Genomic DNA, 12949 nt, shown 5'->3' on the forward strand with positions numbered 1-12949 from the left:
CTCTGGATCCCCACGTGCTGTTGGATCCTGGCGAGGTCACCCTGCTGTGAACCTCAGTTTGCACATCTGTCAAATGGGCTTTGCTTATTTCTCCACCTTTCCCCAAGCACTCATGGAGCCTTCTGGGCCTGAGGCTCCGTGGAGGGAAGGAAAACTCTGCACTTTGGAGGGTGGGATGACTCCAGCTCTGCAGGAAACAAGTAACAATATTCAATCTCCGTGCAGGAGACAGACTAGGACCCTCTCCCCAGAGATGTCCCCAACCCCACCCCAGAACCTGTGGATATGAATGTGTCACCCGGCATGGCAAAAGGGCTTTGCAGATGGGATTAAATTAAGGATAGTAGATGGGGAAATCACCCTGGGCTACCTGGGTGGGCTCAATGCCATCCCAAGGGTCCCTGAAATTGGGAGAGAGGTTGGAAGAGAGCCAGAGATGGTACTGGAAGGACTCAGCCTGCTGCCACTTGCTGTGAGGACAGCGGAAGAGCCTATAAGCCAAGGAGTGCAGGCGGCTTCTAGATTCCTCCAGCCCTGAAGATGCCGGGATGCACGGAGCGCTGTGTGTTATTTTCAGCCACTGAAAACATGTGGAAGTTTGTTACAGTGACCGTAGGAAACGCATACGCTTGGCATCCAGGCAGCTTCCTGCCCTCCGGTGCCTCTGACTTTTCCCAGCAGCCTTGTGAGCAGCTGAGATTCTCTGTCCTCAGTTTTCAGATGACAAACCAGAGGCTCCATGGGAGGCAGGACTCGGAGGAGGCAGGATTGGAACCCGGGTCTGTCTGCCCACCGCCAAAGGAGGAGCACAGAACAGGCCCCTGACTAAGGCTGGGGCATCTGGGTTGTCCCAGCTGGGGGCAGGCCCTGACTGGTAGGGTGCGGCCCCTGCCTCTTGATTTCTTAGGGTAAGATTCCCGGTAGCCCTCAGACGTGGCAGAGCGGCTCCTCCCCTGGAGCCCCGGGCTGCCCCCTGGCCATCTGGAAAGCTGGGACATGTGGGTGGGTAGCATCTCGCACCTGGGGGGAGGGCGTGTGCGTCCGTTCCCTCGAGGATGCAGGATTTGGGGGTGATCCCGAGAGAAAATGGGAACTTCTCTGGTTTTATTTTCCAAACAAACAACTGTCCCCTCCCCCTGTTTTCGAAGGTGAGTAGAGGTTGCTGGGACCATTGGAAGGAATGACAGTCATCTGGAGTCCTGGTTCCTAAAGGTGGGCAGGAACTGTGGATTCATGCACTGCCCCCTGCCCCATACCTTCTGTGGCTCCCTACTGCCTGGTGGATGAGTGACATTCTGACACTTTAGCCTGGCTCTTGCTGACTCCCACCCTCATTACCTGCTCCTCCCTTCTGTCCACCTATGCTCCAGCCTCATATAATTAGAGGACAGCATTCCGGCCCCTCTGCCTTTATCCACGACGGTCCTTCTGCCTGGGATGCCTCTCCCGAGTCTCCTGTTCAGACTCTGCTCGCTCACAAGCCACGTCCTCCAGGATAACTTCCCTGCCTCCTCCTCTCAGAGGACCCCTGCTGGCTCTGGGATTCCCTTAGCCGTTGGCCTGACCGCTCTCCTGCCACTGACCCCTTTCTGTTTTGTAAGAAAAGTAATTTACATCTGCGTGAGCTCCTCGGGGGCTGGGTTGTGTCTGATTTGCCTCTGAAACCTGATTGGCACACCACAGGTGTTTATTAAGCATTCGCTGAATGAATGAATGAATGAATGGCATGTGAATGAATGAATGCAAAGGGCCGCTGACCCACTGGAGTCCTCAGGGCAGTCAGAGATCCCAGTTCCAGTGGCTACTACTGACTTGCCTCAGTTTCCCGTTTGAGCCACTTGACTGCACCCTGCCTCACTTTGCCCACCTATGAAATGCCCCCCCCCCCGACTCCTTCTCTGGCTACTCCATTTGAGGTCCCATTAAGCCACGGATGTTAAAGTGTCAGAGGCAGAGGGAGCCCAGAAAGCTTCCTGCCCACCCTGGCAAATAAGCAAACTGAGGCCCCGACAAGGGAAGAGCCCGGCCAGGGCCAGACGGTGGGTGCCAGAGCGCCATTCCCTGCAGCAGGCCCGGACCCTCCGGCTGGCCTGAGCTCATGCTCTCCCTGAAACACACTCTGCTCTCACCCTGCACCCCAGCCTCTGGAAAACCTGAGTCACAGCTGGAACCGGGGCCGGGGGACTTCCCCGCTCACTTCCAAGGGCCCCTGAACCTCCCTGACCTCGTTGTCCCCTTCGGAAAGGAGGCAGGCCCCAGCTCGCTGTTCTGGGGCAGGGCAGGACAGCTCCGTCTGTCTGTCTGTCTGTCTGTCTGTCTGTCTGCCCGGGCCAGCGCTGGGGACCCAGGGTCGGGGAGGAAGTGTCCCATCTGACGTTCCCCAGAGCTGGAGGGGCGCCTGCGGGAGTGGGAGCGGGGAGCAGGGGGGATCCTGTGTGTGTGGCCGAGCGCAGCCCCGCCCCTCCCCTGTCCCCACCCCAAACCCTCTTAATGGAATCAAGCTGGCCCCGCGGCGGCCGGGCGGGAGGCGGAGGCAGGAGGGTGGGCGGCGGCGTCAGCCGGGAGCAGCGGCAGCTGGCACTCCCCATCGCTCCACCTGGCGGGAGCAGCCCGGCCTGCGTGCGGACGGACGGGTGAGTCGCAGCGGGTCCTCCGTCCGGGGAGCCTGCGGCGCTTGGGGTTTAGGGCCTGGCGGCCTGCGCAAGCACTTTGGGGGGCGTCTCGGAGTTCCTGCGCCGTCGGAGCACGGGATGGTGCCGCGTGTGCGCGCTTGGGATCCGTGCTGAGGGTTCGTTCGGGCGGCGGAATGTGTGTGCACCTTCTCCGTGTCCCGCGTGCGGGGCCGGCCCTGTGCGTGTGTGCAGCTGTGGCCTAACCGGAGGGGATGTGCTCTCGAAAAGTGGGCACCAGGGTGGTTGGCCCAGGGTCCGCGGGAGGGTCGTGTGGCCCGCGTTGCCCCGTCTGTGGTCTGTGGGGGCCAAGTGTGTGTCAGGAGATTGTGTCTGCGCTCTCGTGGCCAGAGAGTCAGCCTGTTGTGGGTCTGTTGTCTGTCCTCTGTATCCATGCTGGTGGCTGTGCAGACTTTCTGGGGTGTCTGGGCCTTGTGTGTCCCTGTTGTTGTGTGTGTGTGTATGTGTGTGTGTTGTGAAACAGGTTAGTGTGTCTGTGTTGTGTGTCCGTGTATTGTGTGTCCATGCTGCTGCTGCTATGTGCAGGTGTATATTTTGAGCCTCAGGACTCCCCTTCCCTCTCCTGGCCTCCCTTCCAAGGGGCCCGAGTCCCTGTCCTTGGCTGCCCCGGGGCAGGGGGGTAGCGCTTCAGCCAGACCCTCCTCCCCCAAAAGCCACTAATTGAAGCCAGGTTTTCGTGGGCTGCCCCTCCCCCTCTGGCCACCAGTCTCTGGGTGGGGGTGGGGCAGCGGCTCCCTCAGCCTCAGGTCTCTAGGCCCTAGGGTGGATTTGCATCATCTGCCTATTCCTGGCCTCTGGAGGGGCCATCACCACCTTTAAAGCCACAGACCTGAGTGAGCTGGGCTCCAGAGGGAGGCCCTCCTCCAAGCCGGGGGTCCCGTGCAATCACGTGGTGCCTGTAATTGGTACGGCCTCCTCATCTGGCACAGCTGATTCTTGTCCTGACCATTGTCCAGGGAGTGGCCCTTAGCCCCACTGCACAGATGTGGAAGCCGAGGCTCAAGGAGGTGACGTGCCCGACCCCAGGACACGGAGCTGGGCAGTGACTTCCCCTGGGGTATTCCGGCTCTGTTCCCCTGGTGGTGGGACCCCGGACTGGCCATTCCCAGTCTCGGGCCTGAGTTTCCTCTTGGCTAAAATGAGAGGGGTGGGCCTGACCCCAGCTCCCTCTGAGCCCTGGAAAACGTCAGGGCCCGGGAAGCCAGGCTGACTCTCTCAGAAGGAGGTGGGGACAGCTGATGGACACACTGATCGCTTCGGGGCTGTCCGGGCCAGCGTGCCCACTGTACAGAGGGGAAACTGAGGCCCAGAGAGGGCGGGGGCTCCTCATGCAGGGCCACACAGCCATTGCCTTTGAAGCCCGGAGGGGTCCCCCACGCTTTGCCTGCACCTTTCCCAGGAAGCCGGATTGAGGGGTGTGGGGGACCTGAGAGTTGGGGGTCTCAGCCTCTAAGAGCCAGCGATCGTTTGTGTGGCCTCTTTCCTTACCCTCTGTCCCTGACCCCAAGGCTCCGGGGAGAAGGGGGCCCTTCCCTCTGTCCAGCTCGTTGTCGCATGTGTGTGTATGTGTGTCTGTCTGTCTCTGTGTGTATCTGTGTGTGTGTGTGTGTGTGCAACTATGTCTCTGTGTGCATGTGTGTGTGTCTCTGTGTGTGTGTCTGTGTGTGCCTGTGTGTACATGTGTGTGTGTCCGTGCGTGTGTCTGTGTGCGCATGTGTCTGTGTGTGCATGTTTCTATGTGTGCCTGTGTATGTACATGTGTGTCTGTGTCTCTGTGCTTGTGTGAGCATGCGTGTCTGTGTCTCTGTGTGTGTGTGCGTCTGTGCGTGCGTGTGTGTCTGTGTGTGTGCGTGTCTGTGTGTACATGCGTGTCTGTGTCTCTGTGCGTGTGTGAGCATGCGTGTCTGTGTCTCTGCGTGTGTGTGCGTGTGTGCGCGCGCGTGTGTCTGTGTGTATGTGTCTGTGTGTGCCTGTGTGTACATGCGTGTCTGTGTCTCTGTGCATGTGTGAGCATGCATGTCTGTGTCTCTCTGTGTGTGTGCGTGTGTGCGTGTCTGTGTGTGCCTGTGTGTACATGCGTGTCTGTGTCTCTGTGCGTGTGTGCGTGCGTCTGTGTGTGTGCGTGCGTCTGTGCGCACACACATGCCTGTGCCCTGGATTCCTGGGTGGCCAGAGCTGAGATGTCACTCCACAGGGTGCAGGCTTGGTCACTTCCCGAGCCGGGGGGCTGAGCCAATCCACACGCCGGGTGGAGCTAACCATCCACCCGCCCGGTGGGAAGACGGGGCTCGTCCTGGGCTCCGCTGGGGTGGAAATGGGGCTGCTCGCGAGCCTGGGCCCTTCCTGGATGCACAGCTACCCTGTGCCAGACGCTTTCTGCGCGTCGTCTCCCCCGGCCCACGTGGCTCTGAGACCACTTCCCCGCCGACCCCTGATTTCAGACGGGACAGCGAGGCCCGGAGGGGTCAGCCCGCGGAGCCGGACCCCGTGGAGCCCCCTGCGCCCGCTCATGGCTGCCCTGTGTGGGGAGAAGCCTCGGCTGCCACCACGGAAGGTCTCCCGGGCTTGACTTGCAGCAGGCAGGGAGGCGACCAGTGGACGACGACCCTGAAGACCAAGGCTGCCTGGGGGGACCTTTGCTAACACGTTCAACGTGGGGTGCCGGGAAGCCCCCCCTCCCTGTCCCAGCTGACGCCTGGTGTCTTCCAGGGGCGCACGAGAGTGCGCGGTGTGTGTGTGTGTGTGTGTGTGCACGCATGTGTGCACGCGTGTGTGGTGCGAGCGTGTGGATCTCAGAGTCACACAGAGGAAGGTTCAAACCCCAGCTCTGACAGGTACCCTCTGTGTGTCCTTGTGCAAGTCGCTGTCCATCTGGGAACCTCTAGCCCCCCCCCCCCCCCGCCGGCCCCCAGAGTCGCACTCTCCGGTGGAACTCTCCGTTGGAACTCTAGGGTCGCGCTCTAGGGCTGTGCTAGGGGTGAAGCACGGCCAAGGGGGCAGGGCCCCCCCCTCCATGAAAGCACAGGATCATCTGCTCATTTAAACCGAACCTCTGAGTAGCTCGGCCTCTTTTTCTGTCCTGGAATTACCTTTGGGTTTTCCTGGTCATCTGAGCCAGTTTGTCCAAACTGACGTCAGTACGATTAATTTCCATTAGTGCTACTTAATCGGGAGGCTTCAGGTCAGTGGGAAGAAGCCACTCAGCGTCCCGACATCATAACTACCTCCCTCCCCGAGTCCCCATGGTAACCTGCGAGGCTGGGACTGCCAGCCGTTTTGGGGAGCAGGCCTGGAGGACTGGGCATCCAAGTGTTGGGAACCTGATCTCCCCCTCCAGCCCGGGACCTCGTTCTGTGGCCTTGGGCCTGCCCCTCGCCTCCAGACCCCTGTCCCCCATCTCGGTCGCCTGAGAGAGGGTGTCAGACAGGGGATCCCAAGGCTTTTCTGTCTTGGTGCTTTGAGCCCCACCCGGGTCAGGAGGGGGTTCTCGGGGACAGCCCGCGAGGGGGCACAGAAAGGGGCTCCTGGGTTTGTCTGAGGGCCCAGCCCCCCTAGGGCTGGCAGGGAGAGCCCGAGTTTAAGGAGCTGGCCTCTTCCAGAAACCTGGACCATGCGGAATGTATTAGTCAGCCTGGCTGTCTGGGCCAGATGGGGTCTGGGGGTTCATGTCGGGAGCAGCCTTCCAGGGGGGAGGGGGAGGGGTGGGGCTCATCTGGTTCCCATTTAGTGGTGGCCATAGGACTCGGCTGCAGCTTTGTCTCAGGCACGAGGGTTCCCCCCACCCCCTCCCCGGGCCTCCAGGCCCTTCTTTGCGCCTTGAGGTGAGAGCCAGCCACGCTCCTGGCATCCAGGCCCTTTGCTGAGCTCAGGGAGTCTGGAAGATTCACAACGTGTGAGTCTCCCGGAGAAGGGTTCCGGGACCACAGAGGGGCCGGGGGCTGCTGGATAGGATTCCCCAGCAGAGGAGGGGTCAGCTCCCTCCGTTGCTCCGTTTCTGACTTACTCCCAGCCCACCCGACCATTTCCCTCTCCGGGCCTGGCTCCTAACCCCAGCTCTTGCCTGCCAGTGACTTCACTCCTCTGAGCCTCAGCTTCCATACCTGGATCCTGGGGATAATAATAGTACCCCCATTGGGTGGTTCTCAGGGTTCAATGAAATTCTTTGTAAGAAACTCAAAATAGTATCTGGCACGTGATAGGCTACGAAAGGGTAAGTTGTTATTAATTCTGCCAAGTCCGTCAAGATGCATTTATCGAGCACGTATGGTATACCAGATATGGTAGGAAACCCTGAGGGTGCAGAGGTACATAAGAGGGGGGTGCCTCCCTGGGGGGCGGTCCCTCCAGGGTCTCAGGATGACATGGAGGGGCAGGCAAGAACCCCATGTCTGAACAAGCAGGGTCCATCATACAGCGGGCGAGGGGAGTGGCATGCTGGAAGGTGCCCCGTGTCCCCCGAGGCCCTGGAGCTCCACCCTGACCCCTCTCCGGCCTCGCTGCCCCGCAGGTCTCGGCCAGGATGGTGTCGGCGGTGGTCCCCAGGCTGGCGGCGTCCGTGCTGCTGCTCTTCAGGACCCTGCCCGCGGTGGCCTACTCTGCGCCCGTGCCCGCGGTGGCCTACTCTGCGCCCCTGCAGGCCGGCTTCCTAGAGGACACAGGGGGCAGCGGGGAGGCCGAGGGCTCATCGGCCTCCTCCCCAAGCCTCCCGCCGCCCCAGACCCCGGCCCTGAGCCCCACATCGGTGGGGCCCCAGCCCACGCCCCTGGCAGGCCCCAAGCCCCCCACCAGCCTCCTGGACGGGATCGTGGACTTCTTCCGCCAGTACGTGATGCTCATCGCCGTGGTGGGCTCCCTGGCGTTCCTGCTCATGTTCACCGTCTGCGCCGCGCTCATCACCCGCCAGAAGCACAAGGCCTCGGCCTACTACCCCTCGTCTTTCCCCGAGAAGAAGTACGTGGACCAGAGTGACCGGGCCGGGGGCCCCCGGGCCTTCAGCGAGGTCCCCGACCGGGCTCCCGACGGCCGGCCCGAGGAGGCCCTGGATTCCTCCCAGCAGCTCCAGGCTGACATCCTTGCCGCCACCCAGAACCTCAAGTCCCCCGCCAGAGCTGCACTGAGCAGCGGAGACGGAGCCAGGATGGAGGGCAAGTCGGAGGGAGAGGAGAGCGGCGGCCGGGAGGCGGACCAGGAGGCCCAGGGACGTGCAAGCCCAGCGGAGAAAGCAGCGGTGCCGGAGGAGGGGTGCCTGGCCTTGGCGGAGGGGGCCCGGGAGGCCGGCCAAGGCCAAGGAGAGCTGGAAGCGGCTCCTTCGTTAGCCCAGGAAGCCAGGGGAGCCGCTGGTCCCCCCGAGAGCCCTTGTGCTTGCAGTGTCGTCCCCAAGGTCTAACAGGCCTCTGGGGCTCTGGCCCTGACTGTCGGACTCCTACTGGTCACCTCCATGGCTGTGGAAAGGCCCTTGACCCTGACTGCTCCCCGACACCCCCTCCTAGGCCACCCCCTGCTGCAGGCAGAGACGCTGGTCTCCAGCATACCCCAGGAATCTCCCCGGCTTCCAGGAACATTTGCCCCTGCGGCCCCAAAGGGCTGTGTCCCAAACATAGCTTCTCTGGGGAGAGGGGGATGGGAAGGATCCCCATTATATTCATGATACTACATCCCACGAAATCAGCCCCGTCATTTGGGCCAACATATGCCACAGGTCCCCCGTGACGGGGCCAACTTTGGCGCTTTTCCACGGAGCTAGGGAAGAAAAGAGTAACTAGGAGTTTGGGACGAGGGCGAACGGGACCTGCCGAGGCCCCCCGGGGTGAGAGCAGACAGCGTTACCACAGAAGTGGGCCTGGGGAGTCAGGAAGCTTCCGAGGGGCCCGTGCCTCCATCATGATGGCCCCCTAAGGGAGTGGGTCCAAGGCTGCGTTCCCTGAGCTTCTCTGCAGAAAAAGGGTTTGGGGGGCCAGTGAGTTGAGGAAACACTGCCTCTCCGCTCCCTGCACCCCCACTCTCCACTCTTAGAGCACCCTAGTGTTCTGCAAATACTCCAGGAAAGGCCCCCTGTGGAATCTGGTTTTGCTCGGCCTAGCTCAAGCTGTTTTTAACCAAAGAGCACTTTTTTTTTTTTTTTACAGTTACAGAATAAAATCTTGCAGAGCACACTCTGGAAATTACTGCCCCAAATGTTCCTGCAGGTGCCCCCCAGTTTGCGGTTGCTCTGGGGTTAGGGGTGTGGGGTCTGGGGGCTCAGGCCCGCTCAAGTTCTGCCCACCATCTCTGCCTGGGGACGAAGTCTCATCCCGTTACTGCTACCGGCGTGGGGTGAATGAATCGAACCTTTCTTGTCAGGCCTCCAAAGCCGCCCAGAAGCTGGGGGGCTGTGTGTGAGGGGGCACCACTCCAGAGTCTGAGGGGATGGGGGGGTTTCTAACACCCAGCCTGGAGCAGGGGGGCCCTGGCCCCCGACCCTTTGCTCATGTGCGTTGTCTGGCAGCCTGCGCTCACAGCATTCTTTAGCCTTTGACAAGGGAGCCTGAGCTCCGTCCTGATTTGGGGAGGCTCTGGGGGGGTCCTCTTCCTCATCCCTCCATCTGGGCCCCCCCGACCTCTGCACAATTTTTTAGGTGCTGAAATATAGCAAAACCAGCACAATAAACCTTTACTCTGGCCTGAGCCTCACTGGTTTTCTGAGGGGGGAATGAGTCTGCTGGCGGGGGTGGGGGTGGAGTATTTCTTCTGGGCTGTTCCATGGGGTGGGGAGCAGCTTTCTGGGGGAGACACATCAGGCAGGGCCGAGAAGCTGAATGAGATGAATCCGAATGAGATGATTTGTGAAACGAGGGCGGAACGGAGCGCGGGGTGGGAGCCCCTGCCCTCAAGGCTGAGCACAGCCCTGGGCTTGAGGCCACACAGACCTGGCTTCCTAGCAGTTCTGCTCTGCACTGTGGCTGCAGGAGAGCCGCCCGGCTCCTTTTCCAGGAAACATGAGCAGTGGAGGAGCTCCCAGCCAAGGTTTCAGTCTCCTGTCCGCTGGCAGAGTGGCCGAGGACTAGAACAGGGCTCACGGACAATGCCATGCTCCCGGCACCCTTGTCGTGGGGTCGTAGGCAGCCCTGGCCTTTGTCTCCTCGCCCACCAGGCTCTTCCTTGCCTTTGATGGCAAGTTCCTGCAGCCACTGCTCCTCTCCCCCCCCCCAGCTGCCAGCTGGAATCCAGATGTGGCTGGGCTGGGAGCAGTGCTGGATCCCCGGGGGCAGGGAGGCCATCCCCCCACTCCAGCCCCTCTCCTCCGCTGACCCCACATCCCTTCAGAGGGGGCCGTGTTTGGGTTTCATAACACACAATGGCCTCTGTCTCTCACAGCGGGGAAGGGCCCTCCCTTTCTCAGCCCAGACGGGCTCCCCGCCCAAGAATGTAGGGAAAATCCAATATGGATGCCTGAGTGCTGTGTGGCTCTGACCAAATCACTCAACCTCTCTGTGTGTGACAGGCTCTCTCCTAGTTTCTGAGCTCCCGCGGGATCCTAGGTGATTGGCTATGGCTGGGGTACGCATGAAGCTTCCACGGAACAAGTAAAACTCTGGTAAGACAGAAGCAGATGTTAGAGATTCCTGGGGAGCCGGCAGGCATGAGTTTGGCAATCAGCAGCTCCCTGGTCAATGGCTCCCCATTAATTGTCAGCTGGGCCTGCCAGAGGACATGAAGCGTGTGGCCTTAGTTATAGCCTGGGTCCCCCAGGCACTGCTGGCGGTGGGGACTCGGGAGGTAGTTTGAGTCCAGAGCAGGAGTCACCCTCCACTTCACCTCTGAGCTTTAACAGCTACTATTCCCTCTGCCTAGGACACCCTTCCATACCCCTCCTTGTCCAGCGAACTCCCCCACCTCCTTTAGCTTCCAGACTAGATGACACCTGCCCCCCCCGACAGCCCCCACCCAGACTCTGTCCCACACTCCCCTGGGCTCAATACTACCAATAATTGCTCGCAGCTAACGAGCACCTGTGACGCACCAGACACTACTCTAAGCACTTAACAGCATTTACTCGTTGAGGCTCCCAACCCCGAGGAGAGGGACCTGCTGTTATCCCCGTGTCGCAGAGGGGAAGTCAGTTGCCGAGGTCACAGAGCCAGGATCCCAGCCCCACCAGCTGATTCTAGAGCGACTTCTCCACCGAGCTCAACAGCTTTTTGGATGAATGAATGAGTGAATGAAGCTCTTGGCGAGGAGAGAGCAGGGCCCCACTCCTGCTTAGAGCCCCTCCAGTGTGCTCCCACATTTTTGATGGGGTTACTGGGAGGGCCTTCTGCGGGCACACATCTGGCCAGGCAGCAGGGGAAGGTAAGCTTTGGAGGGGAGATGGGCTGGGGGCACATGTGGGCTGGGGCCAGGCAAGGGGCAGAACTGGGCTGGAGGGTGGGGGTGGGGGCGTTTCACTGTTCCCAGGGATCCGGGAACCTGCCAGGGCCTGAACAGGCCCCCCGCTGTCCCAGGGCTTGTAAAACCACACAGCTGCCCCCAGGCTGGGAGTCTGTCCCTGGGCCAGGCCTGCTGTCGCTCTCCCTATAGACGGAGGGGGAGGGGGAGCAAAACCACCTGGAGACACAGCCCCCAGCTCAGTGTGGAAGTGGGGCCTTCTGGGGAAGTGTGGTGGGGGTCCGCGGGTGCTGGGGAGACCTCTTCCACGTGTCCTGCCTTTCTCTGATCAGCCCGATGGGCTGGGTGTTCGCTGGCTGGGGATCGTGTCCGAGGCAAGAGCAGGAGGGGCAGAACTCACGTCCCCCCCAGGAGCTCTGCACTAGGCACGTTGTTTTGTTTTTGTTTTTGTTTTTGTTTTTAAATGGAAGGGTTTTGGGTTTTTTTTAAGATTATTTATTTATTTATTTGACAGAGAGACAGCCAGCGAGAGAGGGAACACAGCAGGGGGAGTGGGAGAGGAAGAAGCAGGCTCCCAGCGGAGGAGCCCGATGTGGGACTCGATCCAGGAAAGCCCGGATCACGCCCTGAGCTGAAGGCAGACGCCCAAGGACTGCACTACCCAGGTGCCCCTAGGCACATTGTTTTGAACCCTCTTGGGGTGGTTCAGGTAGTTTGGGCCCTGGGGGGAGACTGCCTGAGTCAGTGTCAGCTCCACCCTTTCTTAGCTGTGTGGCGTTGGGCAAATGGCCTCACCTCTCTGGTCTTGCATTTCCGTATGTGTAAAAAGATGACCCTACCCTACCTGGCGGGGAGTCACAACATGCTCGCTGGGATTGTCTGAGGGTTTTGTCTTGTTGTAACTCCCGGGCTCCACCCAGACCATTTATTTATTTATTTAGATAATCTCCACGGGCTCGAACTCACACCCCCAAAATCAAGAGTCACATGCTCTACCAACCGAGGCAGCCCAGCGCCCCCCTCACCCAGACCAATTACATTGGAGTGTCCGAGGGTGAGGCTGGGCAACTGTCGCTGCCTGGGGGGGCAGTCCACCACCGTCTCCCCGGCACGGGGCACGGCGCCTGGCACACAGTAGGTGCTCCATGAGTGCACACGCGTATAAGGCCGAGGGAAGCCCTCTGTGCCAGCGCCTCCATGACCCCATTTAACCCTCACCACATTCCCCACAGAGAGATGCGCCATCTCATGACCCCCCCCATTTTACAGATGAGGAAGCAGAGGGTGCAGAGGCTTGGCCCGTGTCACACAGACGGGCAGAGCTGGGATTTGAACCCAGGCCCGTCTGGCTCCTCAAGTCAGGCTCATCAGCACTGAGCCTCCTGCTTCATGTTAAGAACCTGTTTGTGGGTCCAAAGGCTGAGCCCTTCTACTGATGTTGGGGTGTCTGTTGCATTTCATCACGGGTCCCACTTCCTTGTTTTAACCCCACCCTCCCCCTCGGGGTGTTGACTGGGACTGCCCAGCGCTGCGGGGCCCCGCCTGTTGTGCTGAGAGCCTCGGAACCACGGAGTCTACCCCAGCTGGGCTTCCTCAGCTCTCTGGGCTCCGAGGTGGCCAAGGAGCCCCCGCCAGGGTCAGAGACTCTTAGTTTCCCAACCTCAAACTCTTCAGGGAGCACCCGCTGAGTGCCAGGTCCGGGGGACGCGCCATTGGCACAACTGATCTGAGGCTGTCTTTGAGTGGAGGCGAGGAAAATGCATCAAAGAATCTTCTAGATGCGACCACAGTGATTAATAACAGGAACGGCCGCCATACGTGAATGCACGATGACACGTGACTGCCGCTTTCCTGCTACTAGTTTTTACGGCTTTATGGAGGTGTAATTGACATGC

At 60.4% G+C, this 12949-nt stretch overlaps 1 protein-coding gene across 2 annotated transcripts; it reads left to right on the plus strand.

Moving 5' to 3' along the window:
• The first annotated feature begins 2491 nt into the window (after positions 1 to 2491).
• TMEM119 (transmembrane protein 119) lies at positions 2492 to 9349 on the plus strand. 2 transcript variants are annotated; one of them, XM_087857268.1, is made up of 2 exons: positions 2492 to 2633; positions 7198 to 9349. In XM_087857268.1, exon 2 carries the CDS (start codon positions 7210 to 7212, stop codon positions 8074 to 8076), a length of 867 nt encoding a protein of 288 aa, XP_087713394.1. In that variant the 5' UTR covers positions 2492 to 2633; positions 7198 to 7209; the 3' UTR covers positions 8077 to 9349. The 2 variants fall into 2 exon arrangements, with proteins under 2 accessions (XP_087713394.1, XP_045647465.2); XM_045791509.2 differs by lacking the exon at positions 2492 to 2633 and adding an exon at positions 2659 to 2788.
• The last annotated feature ends 3600 nt before the right edge of the window (positions 9350 to 12949 follow it).

Source organism: Ursus americanus, chromosome 30, assembly GCF_024610735.1.
Source record: "Ursus americanus isolate L20-20 chromosome 30, mUrsAme1.1.p, whole genome shotgun sequence".
Classification (NCBI taxonomy): Eukaryota; Metazoa; Chordata; class Mammalia; order Carnivora; family Ursidae; genus Ursus; species Ursus americanus.